The sequence below is a fragment of the Anabrus simplex genome, chromosome 12 (genome assembly GCF_040414725.1).
Source record: "Anabrus simplex isolate iqAnaSimp1 chromosome 12, ASM4041472v1, whole genome shotgun sequence".
NCBI lineage: Eukaryota > Metazoa > Arthropoda > Insecta > Orthoptera > Tettigoniidae > Anabrus > Anabrus simplex.
In genome coordinates this window covers 40,205,968-40,225,313 of record NC_090276.1, presented here as the reverse complement: position 1 = coordinate 40,225,313, position 19,346 = coordinate 40,205,968, and the positions used below count along the sequence as shown (strand labels likewise).

At 41.4% G+C, this 19,346-nt stretch overlaps 1 protein-coding gene across 1 annotated transcript in view; it reads left to right on the top strand.

Moving 5' to 3' along the window:
• Nucleotides 1-17,483, top strand: part of LOC136884527 (UDP-glycosyltransferase UGT5) — a 29,132-nt gene extending 11,649 nt beyond the window's left edge. Inside the window, exons 3-5 of the mRNA XM_067156764.2 lie at nucleotides 2,126-2,348; nucleotides 6,448-6,667; nucleotides 15,939-17,483. Of these exons, the coding sequence (XP_067012865.2) occupies nucleotides 2,126-2,348; nucleotides 6,448-6,667; nucleotides 15,939-16,227 (732 nt within the window). The 3' untranslated portion in view covers nucleotides 16,228-17,483. The remainder of the gene's footprint in view (nucleotides 1-2,125; nucleotides 2,349-6,447; nucleotides 6,668-15,938) is intronic.
• The last annotated feature ends 1,863 nt before the right edge of the window (nucleotides 17,484-19,346 follow it).

Genomic DNA, 19,346 nt, shown 5'->3' with positions numbered 1-19,346 from the left:
CTTACGCAGTCAAGTCTGAGGGTTAAGTGTTTTAATATGGGTAATGAAAACATAGTAAAACAATTATTGAACACTAGTTTTTAATCACTTTCTTATAGTAAAATAAAACAGTGATCGACTGTGGCTGACCGTGCCCAGCCGTTTTGAGGGCTGCCGACGGTGGTATGTTAATTTTCTGTACTTTACTTTTGTAATATTATTTTATTACAGTATCTTCAATTTTACATGGATGAACTGACTGAAATGGCCAACGTACGTATTTCACCTTTAAAAGAAACTCGTAATTCTCTACAGACTTTCTCTTTTTCTCCATGTATTTTTTAAAAAAATGCTATTTGTTCGGGGCGTCGACCTAGAAAGATCTTTTGCCCCTACTTGCACCATATGTTAGGAACCTGCGTGTATTTGGAAATCGAGGAAGTGTAAAGTGTTGAATGTGAGGAAAGGAACGTTAAGGACACTCCTGATCCGGCCGGGAATCGAACCTGAGGCCGCCGGGCGACAGGCGGACGCGTTGCCCCTACACCGCGGAGTCGGACTCTCCACGTCTTTCTTTTACATTAATTAATTTCGTGATCTGAATAATCTGATAAAAAAAAAGAAATGTGCGAGCTTATATTTAATCCGCCGGGCTGAGTGGCTCAGACGGTTAAGGCGCTGGCCTTCTGGCCCCAACTTGGCAGGTTCGATCCTGGCTCAGTCCGGTGGTATTTTAAGGTGCTCAAATACGTCAGCCTCGTGTCGGTAGATTTACTGGCACGTAAAATAACTCATGCGGGACTAAATTCCGGCACCTGGGCGTCTCCGAAAACCGTAAAAGAGTAGTTAGTGGTACGTAAAACAAAGCACGCCACTGTTTCCTAGTAATAAAATAGATCACTTAGCATAGTAGAATATATTGGATTCTGAATAATTAAGTTAATGCATGAATAATTTGTCGTTGATGTTTGTTGGAAGTAATCAAGATTATTATATTTTTTTTAATTACTTCGCACAGTTTTGTTCATATTCAGCAGATCACGTAATGTGGGTAACGTAGATTAAGTTTACTTTGTTTCGTATAAGGTTGGGTGAAATAGGAAATAATATTCCTTTTTTTAATATCTACAGATTTGTTGGTTGGATCCCAATAGGAACAGGGGCTGGAACTTCTGCAGTTACTACAAATTACATAGCATAGAGACTTTATGCGTTTATTGCCATATTGCCATAATTAATTTTAATTTTTTTGAAAGATTCTTATTATTGTAGGTATCCTTAGATAGTTGGTATGCTAATTCCATTATTATTATTATTATTATTATTATTATTATTATTATTATTATTATTATTATTATTATTATTATTATTATTCCGAATTTGGCCAACTGTGGACCGCATAGAACTTAAGGCTTGTTGGCCTTTCTTCTCTTCTCTTCCCAGAACCTTTTCATTCTCTCGCTTCGTATTTTTCTCTCCTCCTCAGAGATTATCCGGTTGGGCTTCTTTTTTAGGTGGTTTGTCCTCAAAAAAATTGATTTTGTTGATTATGTTTCTAAACTCTTTCCTTTTATTGATCACCTCTAGTGTAATTCCAACTTCTTCTGCATCTCTTTTGACCTCTTCTACCCACTTAGTGGTGGCCTTCAATCCTACAATGTACTTAAAGATCTTTTTGGTCAGTCTGCTTTCATCAATTCTTACTAGATGTCCGTAGAAGTTCAACCTTCGCTTCCTCATTGTGTCTGAGATCTTTTCCGTATGTTTATAAAGATCCTTGTTTTTCCTTTTTTTCCAGGTTCCATCAGTAGTTTTCTGGGGTCCCAGAATCTTCCTTACGATCTTCCTTTCTTTCTTTTCCAGTTCTTGTAGCTCCCCTTTTTTATTCAAAATAAGACACTCTGAGGCATACAATCCTTCTGGTTTGATTACTGAATGATAGTGTCGGATTTTGGCCATGTAGGATATTGCCCGTTTGTGGTACATACTCTGGGTTAGTTTGTAGGCCAATTCTAATTTTCTGATTCTTCCTTTGATAGCCTCTTTGTCTAGCCCATTATTATTATTATTATTATTATTATTATTATTATTATTATTATTATTATTATTATTATTATTATTATTATTATTATTATTCGGTTTACAGGAATTCCAGGAGTTCTTGGATGGTGCCGAACACGGTGTTATTTATTTCAGCATGGGCTCGCTGATAAAAGCCGACACCCTAAGTGAGAGTAGACGCCAGGCTCTGGTGGAAGCTTTCGCCGAACTCCCACAGCGAGTCTTGTGGAAGTGGGATAGTGACGTCCTTCCAGGGCAACCCAAGAATGTGAAGATAGCTAAGTGGATGCCGCAGTTTGATATTCTAAGTATGTGAAATGATGGTGATGATTATATATTAACAACCAGCAAAGCCAGTTTTATGCAAAAAATGAATGGCCTCTAGTGGAAACCTTCTTGGCAATCTTTTTAACTGAAAACTGAAATTCAGTCAGCATTAAGTAAAGACAGAATTACAAAGATAATTCACAGTTATTGGAAGTGACTAATACTAACGAAGTATTCTAATTTACCTACGATAACAAAGATATTTACAACAAGGTACAAAAGTTGAAAACTAGAAAAGCAGCTAAAATTGATAACATATCTAGGGTACACTAAAGGCAATGGGCAATATCTGAAGTACTTACTGATTACTGCTTGCATGAAGGAGCTATACAAAATGAATGGAGAGTTGCTATGGTAGTCCCTGTGTATAAAGGAAAGGGTGATAAACATAAAAGTCGGTAACTCCAGGCCAGTCAGCCTAACATGCATGTAAGCTTTGGGAAAGCATTCTTTCTGATTATATTAGCCATGTTTGCGAAATTACTAATTGGTTTGATGGATGATAGTTCGGGTTTAGAAAAAGTTATTACACTGAAGCTCAACTTGTAGGATTCAAACAAGATATAGCAGATTTTTTAGATTTAGGAGCTCAAACGGGCTGTAGAGTGGTTGACCTATCTAAGGCATTTGATAGGGTAGATCATGGGAGACTACTGACAAAAATGAGTACAACTGGACTAGACAAAAGAGTGACTTAATGGGTGGCTATATTTCTAGAAAACAGAACTCAGAGAATTAGAGTAAGTCAAACATTATCTGATCCTGTAATGTGGAAGAGGGGAATTCCTCAAGGCAGTATTATTAAAACTGTATGTTTTCCTATATAAAGAGTGAAGCCGAAATCCACCGACAAACTTTCAGTGGTTGTTCAGGGAAAACTTCTGAGTAAAATGGTAATTGTATTTCCTTTTTGTTTATTTCCCCAGTTAGCTTTGTACCTGTACTGGACTGAAAATAATAAATGCTGGTTAACAAACGCCGGGGTGTCGAAATTTTGCCCCACAGTAGTTCTTTAACGTGCAGTAAGCCAATGATACCGTGATTATGCTGATCGACGTTTTGAACAACTGTAAGAGAACAGTTCTGCATTTGTCGCGTATTGTACTGTACACTGACAGAACAGATTGAACACACTGTGACGTTTGAGGGTTGTTGCATTTCTCTGTGTTTAATGTTGTACATTTTTGTTATTCCATATTACAGGCTTTGCATTTCTCTGTGTTTAGTGTTGTACGTTTTGGTTATTGCATATTACAGGCTTTGCATTTCTCTGTGTTTAGTGTTGTACGTTTTGGTTATTGCATATTACAGGCTTTGCATTTCTCTGTGTTTAGTGTTGTACGTTTTGGTTATTGCATATTACAGGCTTTGCATTTCTCTGTGTTTAGTGTTGTACGTTTTGGTTATTGCATATTACAGGCTTTGCATTTCTCTGTGTTTAGTGTTGTACGTTTGGGTTATTGCATATTACAGGCTTTGCATTTCTCTGTGTTTAGTGTTGTACGTTTCGGTTATTGCATATTACAGGCTTTGCATTTCTCTGTGTTTAGTGTTGTACGTTTTGGTTATTGCATATTACAGGCTTTGCATTTCTCTGTGTTTAGTGTTGTACGTTTTGGTTATTGCATATTACAGGCTTTGCATTTCTCTGTGTTTAGTGTTGTACGTTTGGGTTATTGCATATTACAGGCTTTGCATTTCTCTGTGTTTAGTGTTGTACGTTTCGGTTATTGCATATTACAGGCTTTGCATTTCTCTGTGTTTAGTGTTGTACGTTTCGGTTATTGCATATTACAGGTTTTTCACTGATATGAAGGTATTTTCGCAGAAACAAGGATGATTGGGGTAACGAGCCGAATAAATCGTAATTACATTATTACTCTGTAACGATCCATCGGAGACCACGGGTCTCCTATACCAATATACTCAGAAGGTATCCCCGTACAACCTCCGAAAGTTTATCGGTGGAGATCGGCTTCACCTTGTACATAAATGATATAAGTAAAGAACTGGAATGAGAGGTTGTGAGATGGACAGTAGACAATGGTGTGATGACGAACAGGGTGAGAAGTCAGATTGAGAATTTCACGGAGGAAAAGTCCCCTTAATTTTAATTACTGCTTTGATGGGGGGAAAGTTCCTCTTGGGGATCACTGTACGTACCTACGTGTCAATATAAGGAAATATTGTAAATAAAAATTACAGATCTGTTAATTTGATTGTGAGGGTATTCAGGGGTTATAGTACGGATGTAAAGGAGAGGGCATATAAGTCTATGGTAAGATCACATTTAGAGTATGGTTCCAGTGTATGGGACCCTCACCAGGATTTCTTGATTCAAGAACTGGAAAATATGCAAAGGAATGCAGCACGGTTTGTTATGGTTGATTTCCGATAAAAGAGTAGCGTTACGAAAATGTTGCACAGTTTGGGCTGGGAAACTTGGAAGAAAGGAGACGAGCAGCTCGACTAAGTGGTATGTTCCGAGCTGTCAGTGGAGAGATAGCGTGGAAAGACATCAGTAGACGAATAAGTTTTAATGAGGTGAGAAAGATCACAAATATGAAGATAACGTTGGAATTCGAGATGACAAACTGAGACAAATATTCGTTTATAGGAAGAGGAATTAGGGATTAAATAATTGATCAAAGGTGATATTTGATACACTTCAAACATCAGTAGGTAAACAATCGATAAGGAAAATCAATCAATCAATCAGTCAATACTGATCTGCATTTAGGGCAGTCGTCCAGGTGCCACATTCCCTATCTGTTGTTTTCCTAGCCTTTTCTTAAATGATTTCAAAGAAATTGGAAATTTATTGAACATCTCACTTGGTAAGTTATTCCAGTCCCTAACTCCCCTTTCTATAAACGAATATTTGCCCCAATTTGTCCTCTTGAATTTCAAGTTTATCTTCATCTTGTGATCTTTCCTACTTTTAAAGGTACCACTCAAACTTATTCGTCTACTGATGTCATTCCACGCCATCTCTTCACTGACAGCTCGGAACATACCACTTAGTCGAGCAGCTCGTCTCCTTTCTCCCAAGTCTTCCCAGCCCAAACTTTGCAACATTGTTGTAACGCTACTCTTTTATCGGAATCGCCCAGAACAAGTCGAGCTGCTGTTCTTTGGATTTTTTCCAGTGCTTGAATCAAGTAATTCTCGTGAGGGTCCCATACACTGGAACCATACTCTAGTTGTGGTCTTACCAGAGACTTATATGCCCTCTCCTTTACATCCCTACTACAATCCCTAAATACCCTCATAACCATGTGCAGAGATCTGTACACTTTATTTACAATCATATTTATGTGATTATCCCAATGAAGATCTTTCCTTATATTAATACCTAGGTATTTACAATGATTCCCATAAGGACCTTTCACCCCATCAATGCAGTAATTAAAACTGAGAGGACTTTTCCTATTTGTGAAACTCACAACCTGACTTTGAACCTCGTTTATCATCATACCATTGCCTACTGTCCATTTCACAAAATTATCGAGGTCATTTAGCAGTTGCTCACAATCTTGTAACTTGTTTATTACTCTGTGCAGAATAAGATCATATGCAAAAAGCTTTATCTCTGATTCCACTTCTTTACTCATATCATTGATCTATATAGGAAAACATAAAGGTCCAATAATACTGTCTTGAGGAATTCCCCTCTTAATTATTACAAGGACAGATAAAGCTTCGCCTACTCTAATTCTCTGAGTTCTATTTTCTAGAAACATAAGTTCTGTAGGCTTTTTCAATCGTGAAAATAAAGTACCAACATTTCGCCCCAGTGTAGCAGTGGGATCATCAGTTGATAATTTCATGATTGAAAAAGCCTACAGAGCTTAATATTTGCAATCGATGAAATTAAATTATGGTTTCCTTCTAGGAACCTTATTTTTGAGGAATCTATAGGGAATCTGTCACAGCCCCAATGCAGCTCAATGGTGATTGATTTATTAACTGCCGTGATTTCGTTGAAGAACAGTTGTATTACTTCAGTGAGTAGTGTGGATTACAATGCATTAATTGAAAAATCCACGCTTACCAACGGACGGCAATGTCCTGTTTCAGATCATCCCAACGTGAAGCTGTATATCGGTCATGGAGGACAACTGGGTGTCATCGAGGCTGCGCACTGCGGAGTGCCTATGATAGCGATACCAATGCTCGGAGACCAAGACAGTAATATAAGACATCTAGAACTAGCTGGAATGGCGATTCGTCTGAGTTACTGGAGTCTCTCCAAGGAGAGTGTACTGGGTGCAATACGGACCATAGTCACAGATCCCAGGTGAAATTTTTATTTTATTTTATTTTATTTATTTTTGTTTTTTATATTTTATTTTATTACAACAGGTAACTTTCTCTCTACTTAAGCACAACACCCACCCCAAGTATCTTGGGCTTACTTTAGATCAGGGCCTCTCAAACGCCCAAATTCTCACGCGTGCAAACCGAGGTGCAGAGGTTCTGTGCACCGGTGCGACTCGGCTCGGTTCGGACCAGTGTTTTGTCTCGGCTAATCTCGGCTCAACTCGGCTCGGGTGGTGGAGCACTGCAGAGCAAGTGAGGAAGAGGGAGACAGGAGTAGGGAAAGAGAGAGACAGCGCTATTCTTCAAAAGCGAAGGGTCGGGTTCTGCACTCTGGTCAACCTAGCGAAGTATCTTTTGCACGTTGCGCCAGGAATGTACCGGTACATGTACTCTAAGAGGCCCTGCTTTAGACAGAACGCTCTCCTACAAGAGGCATCTGGAAAATACTGTAGCCAAACTAAGAACCAGAAACAATATGCTCCATAAGTTACGTGGCACTACATGGGGTTCTTCCGCAGACACACTGCGCATCTCTGCACTTTCATTGATCTATTCTGTGGCAGAATATTGTTCTTCAGTGTGTCTATACTTCGTTCATATAAGAAAAATTTACACTCAGCCAGCGTTGCTAACCGTACGATCTGCATCGTACGATAATTCGACACTGTGTACTATCATACGATCCAACTCGCGGATCGTACGCCTATTGTACGATCCTATGACGTATCATAAATGTTATCTTCTTTTCTTTTTAAAATAAGTAGATTTTGTTCCTTCTTTTATTCGTGATAGTTATGTTCTGTCATAGATGACAAATTGGAAAGAAGTAGAGGTTTCGAATAATGAGATTCGCAAAGGGAATTTGCTCAAAGTGGGCTCTTTCCTTTCTGAGTTACTTCACGGTCTCGCGCTTGTAGATCATAGCATTCGCCTTCAGCAGATTGACGATGACTATAGCAAATTACCTTTTGTCAACATCAGTGACGATGTTACAGTCTGCTCTGAAGTAAATAACTTGGGCTAAGTTACAGGAGGTGAAAAACACGTTTGATGAATGTGAGTTTCCCGCACTTCCAGAATTTTCACTCTCTGTTTTGTCACCACCTGTTTTGTCGACGGAACGTGGAGTTTTACGTGCGGCCCGAACCAGAGGTACTCGACTTTTCGGAAATCTCATACGGTATTATTAATCGAGAAATGTACCAGTCAGCTTCCGGAGAAGCAAGTTGTTGCATCTGTAAGTAGACTTACAGCGAATATTTTAATGGTTATTTTAAGTTGTACGATCCTCTCTTGAAAAATTACGATCTCTTTGGGGTTATTGTACGATCCTGACCATCTCAGAAGGTTGGCAACGCTGCACTGAGCTAAAAATTACAACGCAAATTACTAGTGGAACAACACCCAACTTCTAGTTACCAATGTTGAGTTATACACCTCCTCCAGACATTCAATGGAAGAACGTTCTTCTTCGGGAGGTACTCGAAAATTTTAGACGACTCTCAGCTTCCAATAGATAGACATGGAGGATTTACACAGAGACACTCATTAGTATCTAGGCATCCGCCAATGATCACTGGTAGGGAATTAACTATTTATTTATTTATTTATTTATTTATTTATTTATTTATTTATTTATTTATTTATTTATTTATTTATTTATTTATTTATTTTGGGAAACCAAAACAGCGAGAAGCCGAATTAGAGAGTTCTGCAATAAAAAACATATTTAGAATGGAGTAGCACAATCCAAACTTAAAAATTAAGGAAAGGAAGAATGAAGAACAATCATCTACTGACAAAAGTAGCGGAAGAAAATTAAAAACTAACAAAATAACTGTACAGCAGTGGCGTATCCTGGAATCTCCACTGAGGCATGCAACTAGTAACCATGCAGTTAACACAACGTATTAAGTAAATTTCAATTCTACTCACCCTTATTACATGTAGGTGAACTCGAGCCAAACAGTTTTACTGTAAGTTTCTGGATTGAACGTGCGTACACAATTCTTGTTTTCTGTTTTTAAATTTACGAGGGTCCGCCTCTGTGGTGTAGTGGTTAGTGTAATTATCTGCCACCCCCGGAGGCCCGGGTTCGATTCCCGACTCTGCCACGAAATTTGAAAAGTGGTACGAGGGCTGGAACGGAGACCACTCAGCCTCGGGAGGTCAACTGAGTAGAGGTGGGTTCGATTCCCACCTCAGCCATCCTCGAAGTGGTTTTCCGTAGTTTCCCACTTCTCCTCCAGGCAAATGCCGGGATGCTACCTAACTTCAGGCCACGGCCGCTTCCTTCCCTCTTCCTTGTCTATCCCTTCCAATCTTCCCATCCCCCGCAAGGCTCCTGTTCAGGATAGCAGGTGAGGCGAGGTACTGGTCATCCTCCCCAGTTGTATCCCCCGACCCAGAGTCTGAAGCTCCAGTACACTGCCCTTGAGGAGGTAGAGGAGGGATCCCTCACTGAGTCCGAGGGAAAAGCCAACCCTGGAGGGTAAGCAGATTAAGAAGAAGAAGAGGAAGAAATTTACGAGGGAAGGTTGAGGTCTCCCGGCTTTAACAATTTGAATTTTTTCATCAAACGAACGGCCAGTAAATGGCTTTTCAAACTGATTTACAATTATATCCGTTTTAGACTCATTCATCGTTAATACCACATCTGCGCAAGATATAATAAAACACCGAAAATACAATGAATTAACTCACTAGTTAGCCACAACTCAAGTACTGGAGGTAAGTCACTCCAGTGGCATTGGTCAGTTTCGTCACGTTGGGTTCTCGCTGGGGGGTAATCTGTGGGTCCCGTTCGCTGTAAAGATGCCGACTTTCTCCAAGTTGCTAACAGATGGCAGAGGGTAGCACGGATATAGGGTGACAAATTCTGACCAAGTTTCAATTGCAGCGACATCGTTCGGAGGGTTTTAGAACTACGTCTGCCACCGAATGCAATTTTAAGATTGAATGCCTTTCTTCCTGAACTCGTCCATTCGTTGTCTCTTTCTTCCTAGAGTGGTGTAGACGGCGAGACTACACCAACACCACACGTAGTCAAGCAACGGAACCAGTACAGTTGCGCGGACATTTTGAACTTCTGAGAGATGAAATCGTTAATATTCGACTTGAAACAACCTAAAATCGTTAATCAGACAGTTCTTTGTGTTATCATAACGCATGCAGTGAATGCCTTGCATTCAAGGAGAATACGCCCCTGCTGTACAGACACAACCATTAACAATAAAACATAAAGGCAAAAGAAAAGAACGGGGAAAATTAAAGATTGAAAATAAAACGAAGGGAAGAACGTATAGGTAAGCACAGCAAGATAAATACAGACATGACACGTAAGTAACGGTATAGTACAGTAAAAAATAAATAAATGTTACATTATGTACAATAGAGAGGACAGCAATGAGAAGAGAAAAAGGTTTGCTAGTTGCTTTACGTCCCACTAACTACTTTTACGGTCTTCGGAGACGCCGAGGTGCCGGAATTTAGTCCCGCGGGAGTTCTTTTACGTGCCAGTAAATCTACCGACACGAGGCTGTCGTATTTGAGCACCTTCAAATACCACCGGACTGAGCCAGGATCGAACCTGCCAAGTTGGGGTTAGAAGGCCAGCGCCTTAACCGTCTGAGCCACTCAGGCCGGCGATAGGTCTTATGGCGACGATGGGACAGGATAGGGCTAGGAGTGGGAAGGAAGCAGCCGTGGCCTTAATTAAGGTACAACTCCAGCATTTGCTTGGTGTTAAAATGGAAAACCACGGAAAACCATTTTCAGGGCTGCCGACAGTGGGGTTCGAACCTACTATCTTCCGAATACTGGATACTGGCCGCACTTAAGCGACTACAGCTATCGAGCTCGGTAAAGATAAAAAAGAGTAATATGAAGGAAATGAGCTAGCTTAAGGAGGCATACGAAGAAAAAGTTTAAAGTTCCTGTCAAAAGATAAATAGTTGAGGAGGGTTGGAATGCGGAGTTCTTTGATCAAGAGAGAGACAATAATACCGAATATGAAGGAGTTGATTTATCCTGGTTTTGCGAGTTGAGACATGTAGGAAGAACAAGGATGCAGGTTCAGGAGAACGAAATAAACCGTTAACAGCATTATATAGGAATCTAAGGTCGGCTACTTTCCTGCGAGTAGATAACGGGCGAAAGTTTAACTTACCCACTATCTGATAGCTGCTCAAGTTCCGACAATCAGATACTCTGGCTCTAATCGGTAGGATGCAAAACACATAGTAGGCTCTGAGGGCGTGGATATCGGTGATGTCAGAAAATGTATGCAACAAACCGAGAAGTGACATTGCTCGTGAGGTTATCTTTTGTATATTGGTAAAGATAACAATTGAATGTCAAAAACACTTCAAATAAACTTCAAAGTTGTTAGTTCCTGGAAGCAAAGCTGGGAAGAAAACCGCCCTCCAAGCTGTCAAATCTACCCTGCATCACGAAGAAATCTCCTGCATTTGAACCGCCTCGCAGAATTTGGTCTGCTTTATCTTAGATAGAATACGGAGCAACCATGGCTGGTGCGCGGATGTTCCCCATGAGTGGGATAAATTACAATCTCCAAAATGTGACTGTGGAGCTGACAGGCACATTATACAGGACTACAAGAGCAGGTCATCTAATGAGGACTACACCGAGTTACTGATGGCAACTGATGTCATAAAATATGCCACCAATTTAGTTATCTTAGAGTAGTATATATATAATCAGTGCTTTGTCTGTACATAGCTCAGAATGTTCAAAAAATGCCATTTCTGTTGCGGTCGTGTCCACAGTAACAAGGAAATGCACTTTTTTTTCCATTTTCCGTCATTTTTTTTGCTAGTGGCTTTACGTCGCACCGACAAAGATAGGTCTTATGGCGACGATGTGATAGGAAAGACCTCGGAGTTGGAAGGATGCGGCCATGGCCTTAATTAAGGTACAGGCCCAGCATTTGCCTGGTGTGAAAATGGGAAACCACGAAAACCCGTCTTTAGGGCTGCCGACAGTGGTATTCGAACCCACTATCTCCCGGATGCAAGCTCACAGCCGTGCGCCCCTAACCGCACGGCCAACTCGCCCGGTCCCGTTATCTCTCTTTTTTTGCTAGTTGCTTTACATCGCACCGACCCGTCATCTCTGTATGTATGTATGTATGTATGTATGTATGTATGTATGTATGTATGTATGTATGTATGTATGTATGTATGTACGCGCATCACTAGAAAATGGTTGGAGATAATTTAGCGAAAATCGGTACCTAAAATCGAGGAATGAGGCATTACAATCTAGGCTATAAATAATGTTATTCATGCTGAATGAAATGGTAGCTCAGGGGAAGGCCTAAAACGTAATTCTCTAATATCTATGTCATTAATGGACCTACCGATAAATAATACATAACTGAAGTTATATAAAATTAAATTTCCGACTTGATATTGTATAGGCTTTTGGGCTTGTGCCGTGTCAAGATAATAAGGTGAAATTCTTAACGTTTCGCAGAAAACTGTGCTCTGCGTCCTCAGAAGAATTCTCGGCTGTCCACTAGAAAGGCTTCTTAAACAATTACACTTTTGAATTTGGAACGTTATAATAGAAGTAGAAGTGGAAATGGTATGTTCATTCACCACCAGATGGCCTCCAGGACGTGGCACAACGCTAGCGTTCGAAGCGGAAGTTGACCAAACCATCACAATCACACTAAGCAGTTCACATAGCGTGTTTGCGTAACATATGACAGGTGTAAGACATAGACATAAGCCTGAAATGAAACATCTGGCGACGAGGAACGTACCAATTTGGAAAACACCGAGACGAAATAACAATAGTGAAGGGGCAGGGAAGAGTACTACCTACGTAAATTCTTAATGGCTGGCAACCAGGTATTACTTAATTGATAGCCGGTGTCCCTGTTGAAAATGTTAGGATTTCTACGTATTTCCACATCTTCCCGTATAATCCTGGACCTGTAGTGTCTAGTGTGGGTAAGAGCTCGAGCATCTTGGAACATGACATCATGAGCCGACGATAGAGCGTGCTCAGCTATTGCCGATTTATCAGGTTGGTTGAGACGAATAATACGTTCATGTTCTTTGATACGGTTACCAATGGATCGGCATGTTTGGCCAATATATACTTTACCGCACGTACAGGGAATTTCGTATACCGCAGGATGTAAAAGTGGGGACAATTTGTTCTGGGTTTTACTCAGACTGTGATCAATTTTAGTGGCGGTGCCAAACACGGTTTTTATATTGTGTTTGTGGAAGACCTTGGCAATTCGATCTGTGGTGTTGTGAATGTAAGGCAAGTAGGCAGTTCCCTTCACTTCTTCCTTCTGTGAGATTTGCTTGGTCGTTTCTCTGGGATGTAGGGCTCTATGAATCTGAAAGTCGCTGTAAACATTACCCTTAAACGCGACTTTGAGCGTGTCCATCTCGATCTGGATATGTGATGGCTCACAAATTCGTCTCGCCCTCTTGGCGAGTGTCGTGAGGATGCCCTGTTTTTGTGCTGGATGGTGGTGAGAATCTGCACGAAGATAGCGATTTGTGTGGGTATGCTTATGATAGGCGGTATGTCCTAAGGAGCCGTCCGGTTTCTTTCTTACTAGAACATCCAAGAAAGGAGGGCATCCGCCCGACTCCATCTCCATAGTGAAATTTATTAACGGATGTTGCTGATTTAGGTGGTTTAGAAATAGATGAAGTTTCTCAGGACCTTCTAAATCACTAACATCCGTCAATAAAATTCACTATGGAGATGGAGTCGGACGGATGCCTTCCTTTCTTGGATGTTCTAGTAAGAAAGAAACCGGACGGCTCCTTAGGACATACCGTCTATCGTAAGCCTACCCACACAAATCGCTATCTTCGTGCAGATTCTCACCACCATCCAGCACAAAAACAGGGCATCCTCACGACACTCGCCAAGAGGGCGAGACGAATTTGTGAGCCATCACATATCCAGATCGAGATGGACACCCTCAAAGTCGCGTTTAAGGGTAATGGTTACAGCGACTTGCAGATTCATAGAGCCCTACATCCCAGAGAAACGACCAAGCAAATCTCACAGAAGGAAGAAGTGAAGGGAACTGCCTACTTGCCTTACATTCACAACACCGCAGATCGAATTGCCAAGGTCCTCCGCAAACACAATATAAAAACCGTGTTTGGCACCGCCACTAAAATTGATCACAGTCTGAGTAAAACCCAGAACAAATTGTCCCCACTTTTACATCCTGCGGTATACGAAATTCTCTGTACGTGCGGTAAAGTATATATTGGCCAAACATGCCGATCCATTGGTAACCGTATCAAAGAACATGAACGTAATATTCGTCTCAATCAACCTGACAAATCGGCAATAGCTGAGCACGCTCTATCGTTGGGTCATGATGTCATGTTCCAAGATGCTCGAGCTCTTACCCACACTAGACACTACAGGTCCAGGATTATACGGAAAGATGTGGAAATACGTAGAAATCCTAACATTTTCAACAGGGACACCGGCTATCAATTAAGTAATACCTGGTTGCCAGCCATTAAGGATTTACGTAGGTAGTTCCCTTCTTTGCCTCTTCACTCTTGTTATTTCGTCTCGGTGTTTTCCAAATTCGTACGTTCCTCGTCGCCAGATGTTTCATTCCAGGCTTGTGTCTATGTCATACACCTGTCATGTGTTACACAAATACGCTATGTGAACTGCTTAGTGTGATTGTGATGGTTCGGTCAACTTCCGCTTCGAACACTAGCGTTGTGCCACGTCCTGGAGGCCATCTGGTGGTGAAAGAACGTACCATTTCCACTTCTACTTCTATTATAACGTTCCAAATTCAAAAGTGTAATTGTTTAAGAAGCCTTTCTCGTGGACAGCCGAGAATTCTTCTGAGGACGCAGAGCACAGTTTTCTGCGAAACGTTAAGAATTTCACCTTATTATCTTGACACGGCACAAGCCCAAAAGCCTATACAATATCATGTATATAAGTACGGGTCGTGTGAGCATTAATGGCAACATTAAATTTCCGACTATTTATGTCTTACACATTTTACCATGCCGATTATGATAACGGACATATTCATTAATTTCGATTTTTGTTGCTAAGTCCATATCAGTGCCAAACCATGATATCCATATCAACTGAAAAGCTTAGGTTTGTTTGTTGGCTGCTGAATGTGGGGATTCGAACCCACCACCTCCTGAATGCAATCACAGAGCTACGTGATTCTAACCGCATAACCAACTTGCTCGATAAAATATTTATTTATTCATGTATTTATTTATTTATTTATTTATTTATTTATTTATTTATTTATTTATTTATTTATTATCCTGGCAAGTTAATATTGTTACGAGTAAAACTTTTTATAAATCTGTTTCAGGATGGCCCAATAAATGCACACACACACACACACACAGATGAATGGGCTATACTTCTTAATTACTGTCCATTTACAAGTCTCTCTTCCTCATGGCACAGCAGGCGGTCCGGCCCTTGCTATTTACCTGGGGACGGCTAAGCCTTACTTTCAGTTCCCCAAGTCCATTTACCCCATACAGCAGCTGTGTGTAGACCACTAGATTTCAACACAGGGCTACGGGCTACAAAACGACAACTATTCCTTGGCTCGACTCCAGAGACAGTCCAGTAATTCACACGGTCAAATGCAGTGAACAACGAAGCAACAACAGCTCAGAATTATTCAACAGCAAGACGATATTCACAACAACGAATTTTATCACAGGTCCATTTACTTCTACACTCACGATCGCGGCTTCCCTCCTTAACTCATGGCGATACTCAGTCCGCAGAAACACACATACACACAGCACTCTCAAGTTGTATGCAGTCTTCCGTTCCGCACGCCGTCCCTAATCCAGCCACTTTCTGAACACTCCGATCTCAACAACCAAGGCTCCTAGTTCAGACCTCAGTAGGACACTAGCGACAAACAACACCTCTGTTGCTCCCAGCCCAGCCACCAAACCCCAACACACGGAGTCTCACACTGACTCCACCACGTAACCCAACCCTGACTGACTGTCCGCGGCTAGCCTCCCTTTTATAGCTCGTGTGATGTGAACCCGAACATTCGCGAGGTGGCTAGAGGCGGAACTTTCGCGTTTCTCGTTGAATCTCACTATTACCTTCCAAGAAGTACCCCCAAGGGGCTACCACAGGTCTGGCACGAAACAGTATTAAAGTGTTAAAAATTATGAGCCACTAAAGTAGACAATTTCTTTCTGTTACAGCTACAAGGAGAACGCCATGAAGGTTTCGCGAGCTTACCACGATCGCCCGATGTCGGCCATGGATACGGCTGTCTACTGGACTGAGTACGTCATCAGACATCGCGGAGCCCCGCATCTCCGTTCAGCCGCGGTCGACTTGAACTTCTTCCAGTATCTGTTGTTAGATGTGATAGCAACGGTTCTCGCTGTCGCCGGCATCATCTCGTTCGTGATTTACAAAGTCATCAAGAGGATATTCCGAGCAGTGTTCAAGCGCAAAGTCTTGAAGTCAAAGAAGAAAACAAATTGAACTGACCGAAACGTGTCTGCGGTACAAGAGATCCAAAGTGAGAAGCTGTTTCCATCCAGTGCTGTCAAATGAACAATCGATTTGCCACTGCGTCATATTTTGTTTTACAAGTTGCGTTACGTCGCACCGACACAGATGGGTCTTATGGCGACGGTGGGATAGAAAAGGACTAAGAATGGAATGAAGCGGCGGTGGCCTTAATTAAGGCCTGTGTGAAAGTGGGGAAACCACGGAAAACCATCTTTAGGGCTGCCGAAAGCGGAGTTCGAACCCACAATGTCCTGAATGCTGGATATTGGCTGCACTTAAGCGACTGCAGGTGTCGAGCTCGGTACAAGCTTTAAAATCCCACTAAATTACCTTAAAAACGCCTTACAACGTTTGGAAGTTTCTCTTGTATTAAAACCGTCCTAAGAACGTCGTGGTTTGGGTCACATATCTGTCAGCTTGCACTCGGAAGATAGTTGATTTGAACCCCACTGTCTGTAGCCTTGCAGTTGATTTTCTGTTGTTTCCCCCTTTTGACGCCAGGTACCTGAATTAAAGCCAAGGCCGCTGCCTTCACACTTCTATCCCCTTCCTATCTCACCGCCACCACAAGACCTATCTGTGCAGGTGCGACGTAAAGTAGGTACAGTAAGTATGTATGTATGTATGTATGTATGTATGTATGTATGTATGCATGTATGTATACCTCCAGTCCCATTCCTGATACGGGGTCGGGTATGAGGTGAGATGAAATTATGTGACAGGTTTTACGGCCGGATGCCCTTCCTGTCGCCAATCTCAGTTGAGGACCTAACGAAGATGAAATGAAGGATTGTGAGTGAAATTGGGTAAGGAGGTGGAAGCAATAGGCTGTGGTCTATGAATAGAAACTACCCGGCCATTTGCCTGGAAGTGAAAATTGGAAACCACGGAGAACCATTCTCAAGACAGCCGACGGTGGGGTTCGGACGCACCCGTCTCCCGAACGCACAGCTTGGTTCGGTGCGACGTAAAGCAACGTGTAAAAATAAAACGTGTAAAAAAAAGAACTGGTAAGAACTATACATAAATGTAAATTAGGAAAGTAAGCGTATTTATGGGTACGTAATAATATCTTCTAATCAAAATACAGTAGTCTTCTTCAGACTCGCACACCAGGGACAATGTATAGTTCTCAAATTATTTACGGGATGATTCTCCTGTGTTTCACGACCTATAAACATGTGTTCTGTCCAAAGAGAAGAAAATATACTCGTATTTCTGATTAAGTGACAGTTGTCTACAATTGATATGAAAGTAATTATCCTATCTGGACTGAAATCTTGAGCAATCGTTAAAAAACAGCTACCCTCTGACAGTAAACTAAAACACTCGGGGTGTCTACTTACACGTCACTCTTCCTTATGGCACAGCAGGCGGTCCGGCCCATTGCTATTTACCTGGGGACGGCTAATCCTTACTTTAGGTCCCCAAGTCCATTTACCTCATACAGCAGCTGTGTGTAGACCTCTGGATGTCAACACAGGGCCACGAGCTACACACGATTGGTTCGACTCCAGAGAGAGTCCAGTAATTCGTACAGTCACAGCAATGAACAACTAAGCAGCAACAGCTCAAATTATTCAACCGCTCTGGGGCCAATTAGTCCTTACTTTTAGTTCCCCAAGTCGAATAAATCATAAGATTTAGGTACAAAACCGCAGGCTTTGCAACACTGTTTATATCACAATAAATGTAATGTTACCTGTTTGCTCAACTCCCACACGGACGACGAACGTATCCTTTCGTTATTACGAAGGCTATTTTTTTCAACCTCCGATGGGCTATAAAAAAAGACACCTTGACGATTTTATCATCTACGGTTTAGTAGTTTCCTACTTATTTTTCCACATAAACGCCATAACGATTTAGGCATTTGTCGTACCGTGACACCAGCTTCTCGATGCTCTCTGCAAAAAAGTGTCCCGCCGGTGAGTTAATATGCGTCTGGACGCCTCTTTTTCCATAAGGTGCACTTACAAGACATCTTTATCGTCCAAAAAACGGTAACCATTGTTTTGCCTGTTGCTAAGTGCCAGTTTAAACTTTCTTGGTTTGTTTGGACAAGAAGGATACATCCTTCTGGAGTGTCATACAGGGCCCAAGTTGCATCGCCGGTAACGATAGACTTTAGAAACTCTTTCCCCTCACTAGGATAACGCGTGGGAAACATTATGGCTGACGCCATTCGCCGAGTTTTGTGATTGTTAGTCAACATTGTTGGGACCTAAAACGTGAACAAACTTTCCAGTATCGTAAGTGTTGAATCACAATAGTGTACAGAGGAGACCTTGCAATGTCTGCAGAAAGCTGACTGATCGTGAACCTCTACTTGTGGCGGACAAATTCTAGGCTGTCGATAATGTGAGATGGACAGTACGCAATGGGATGATGATAAACGGGTTTAAAAGTCAGGTTGTGAGTTTCACAAATAGGAAACGTCCTCTCAGTTTTAATTACTGTGTTGATGGGGTGGAAGTTCCTAAGTACCTAATTGTTAATATAAGGAAAGATCTTCATTGGGGTAATCACATAAATGGGATTGTAAATAAAGGGTACTGATCTCAGCACATGGTTATGAGGGTATTTAGGTATTGTAGTAAGGATGTAAAGGAGGGTGCATATAAGTCTCTGGTAAGACCCTAACTAGAGTATGGTTCCAGTGTATGGGACCCTCACCAGGATTACTTGATTCGAGAACTGGAAAAAATCCAAAGAAAAGCAGCTCGATTTGTTCTGGGTGATTTCCGACAAAAGAGTAGCGTTAAAAAAATGTTGCAAAGTTTGGGCTGGGAAGATTTGGGAGAAAGGAGACGAGCTGCTCGACTAAGTGGTATGTTCCGAGCTGTCAGTGGAGAGATGGCGTGGAATGACAGTAGACGAATAACTTTGAATGGTGTCTTTAAAAGTAGGAAACATCACAATATGAAGATAAAGTTGGAATTCAGGAGGACAAATTGGGGCAAATATTCCTTTATAGGAAGGGGAGTGAGTGATTGGAATAACTTACCAAGGGACATGTTCGACAAATTTCCCATTTCTTTGCAATCATTTAAGAAAAGGCTAGGAAAAAAACAGATAGGGAATGTGGC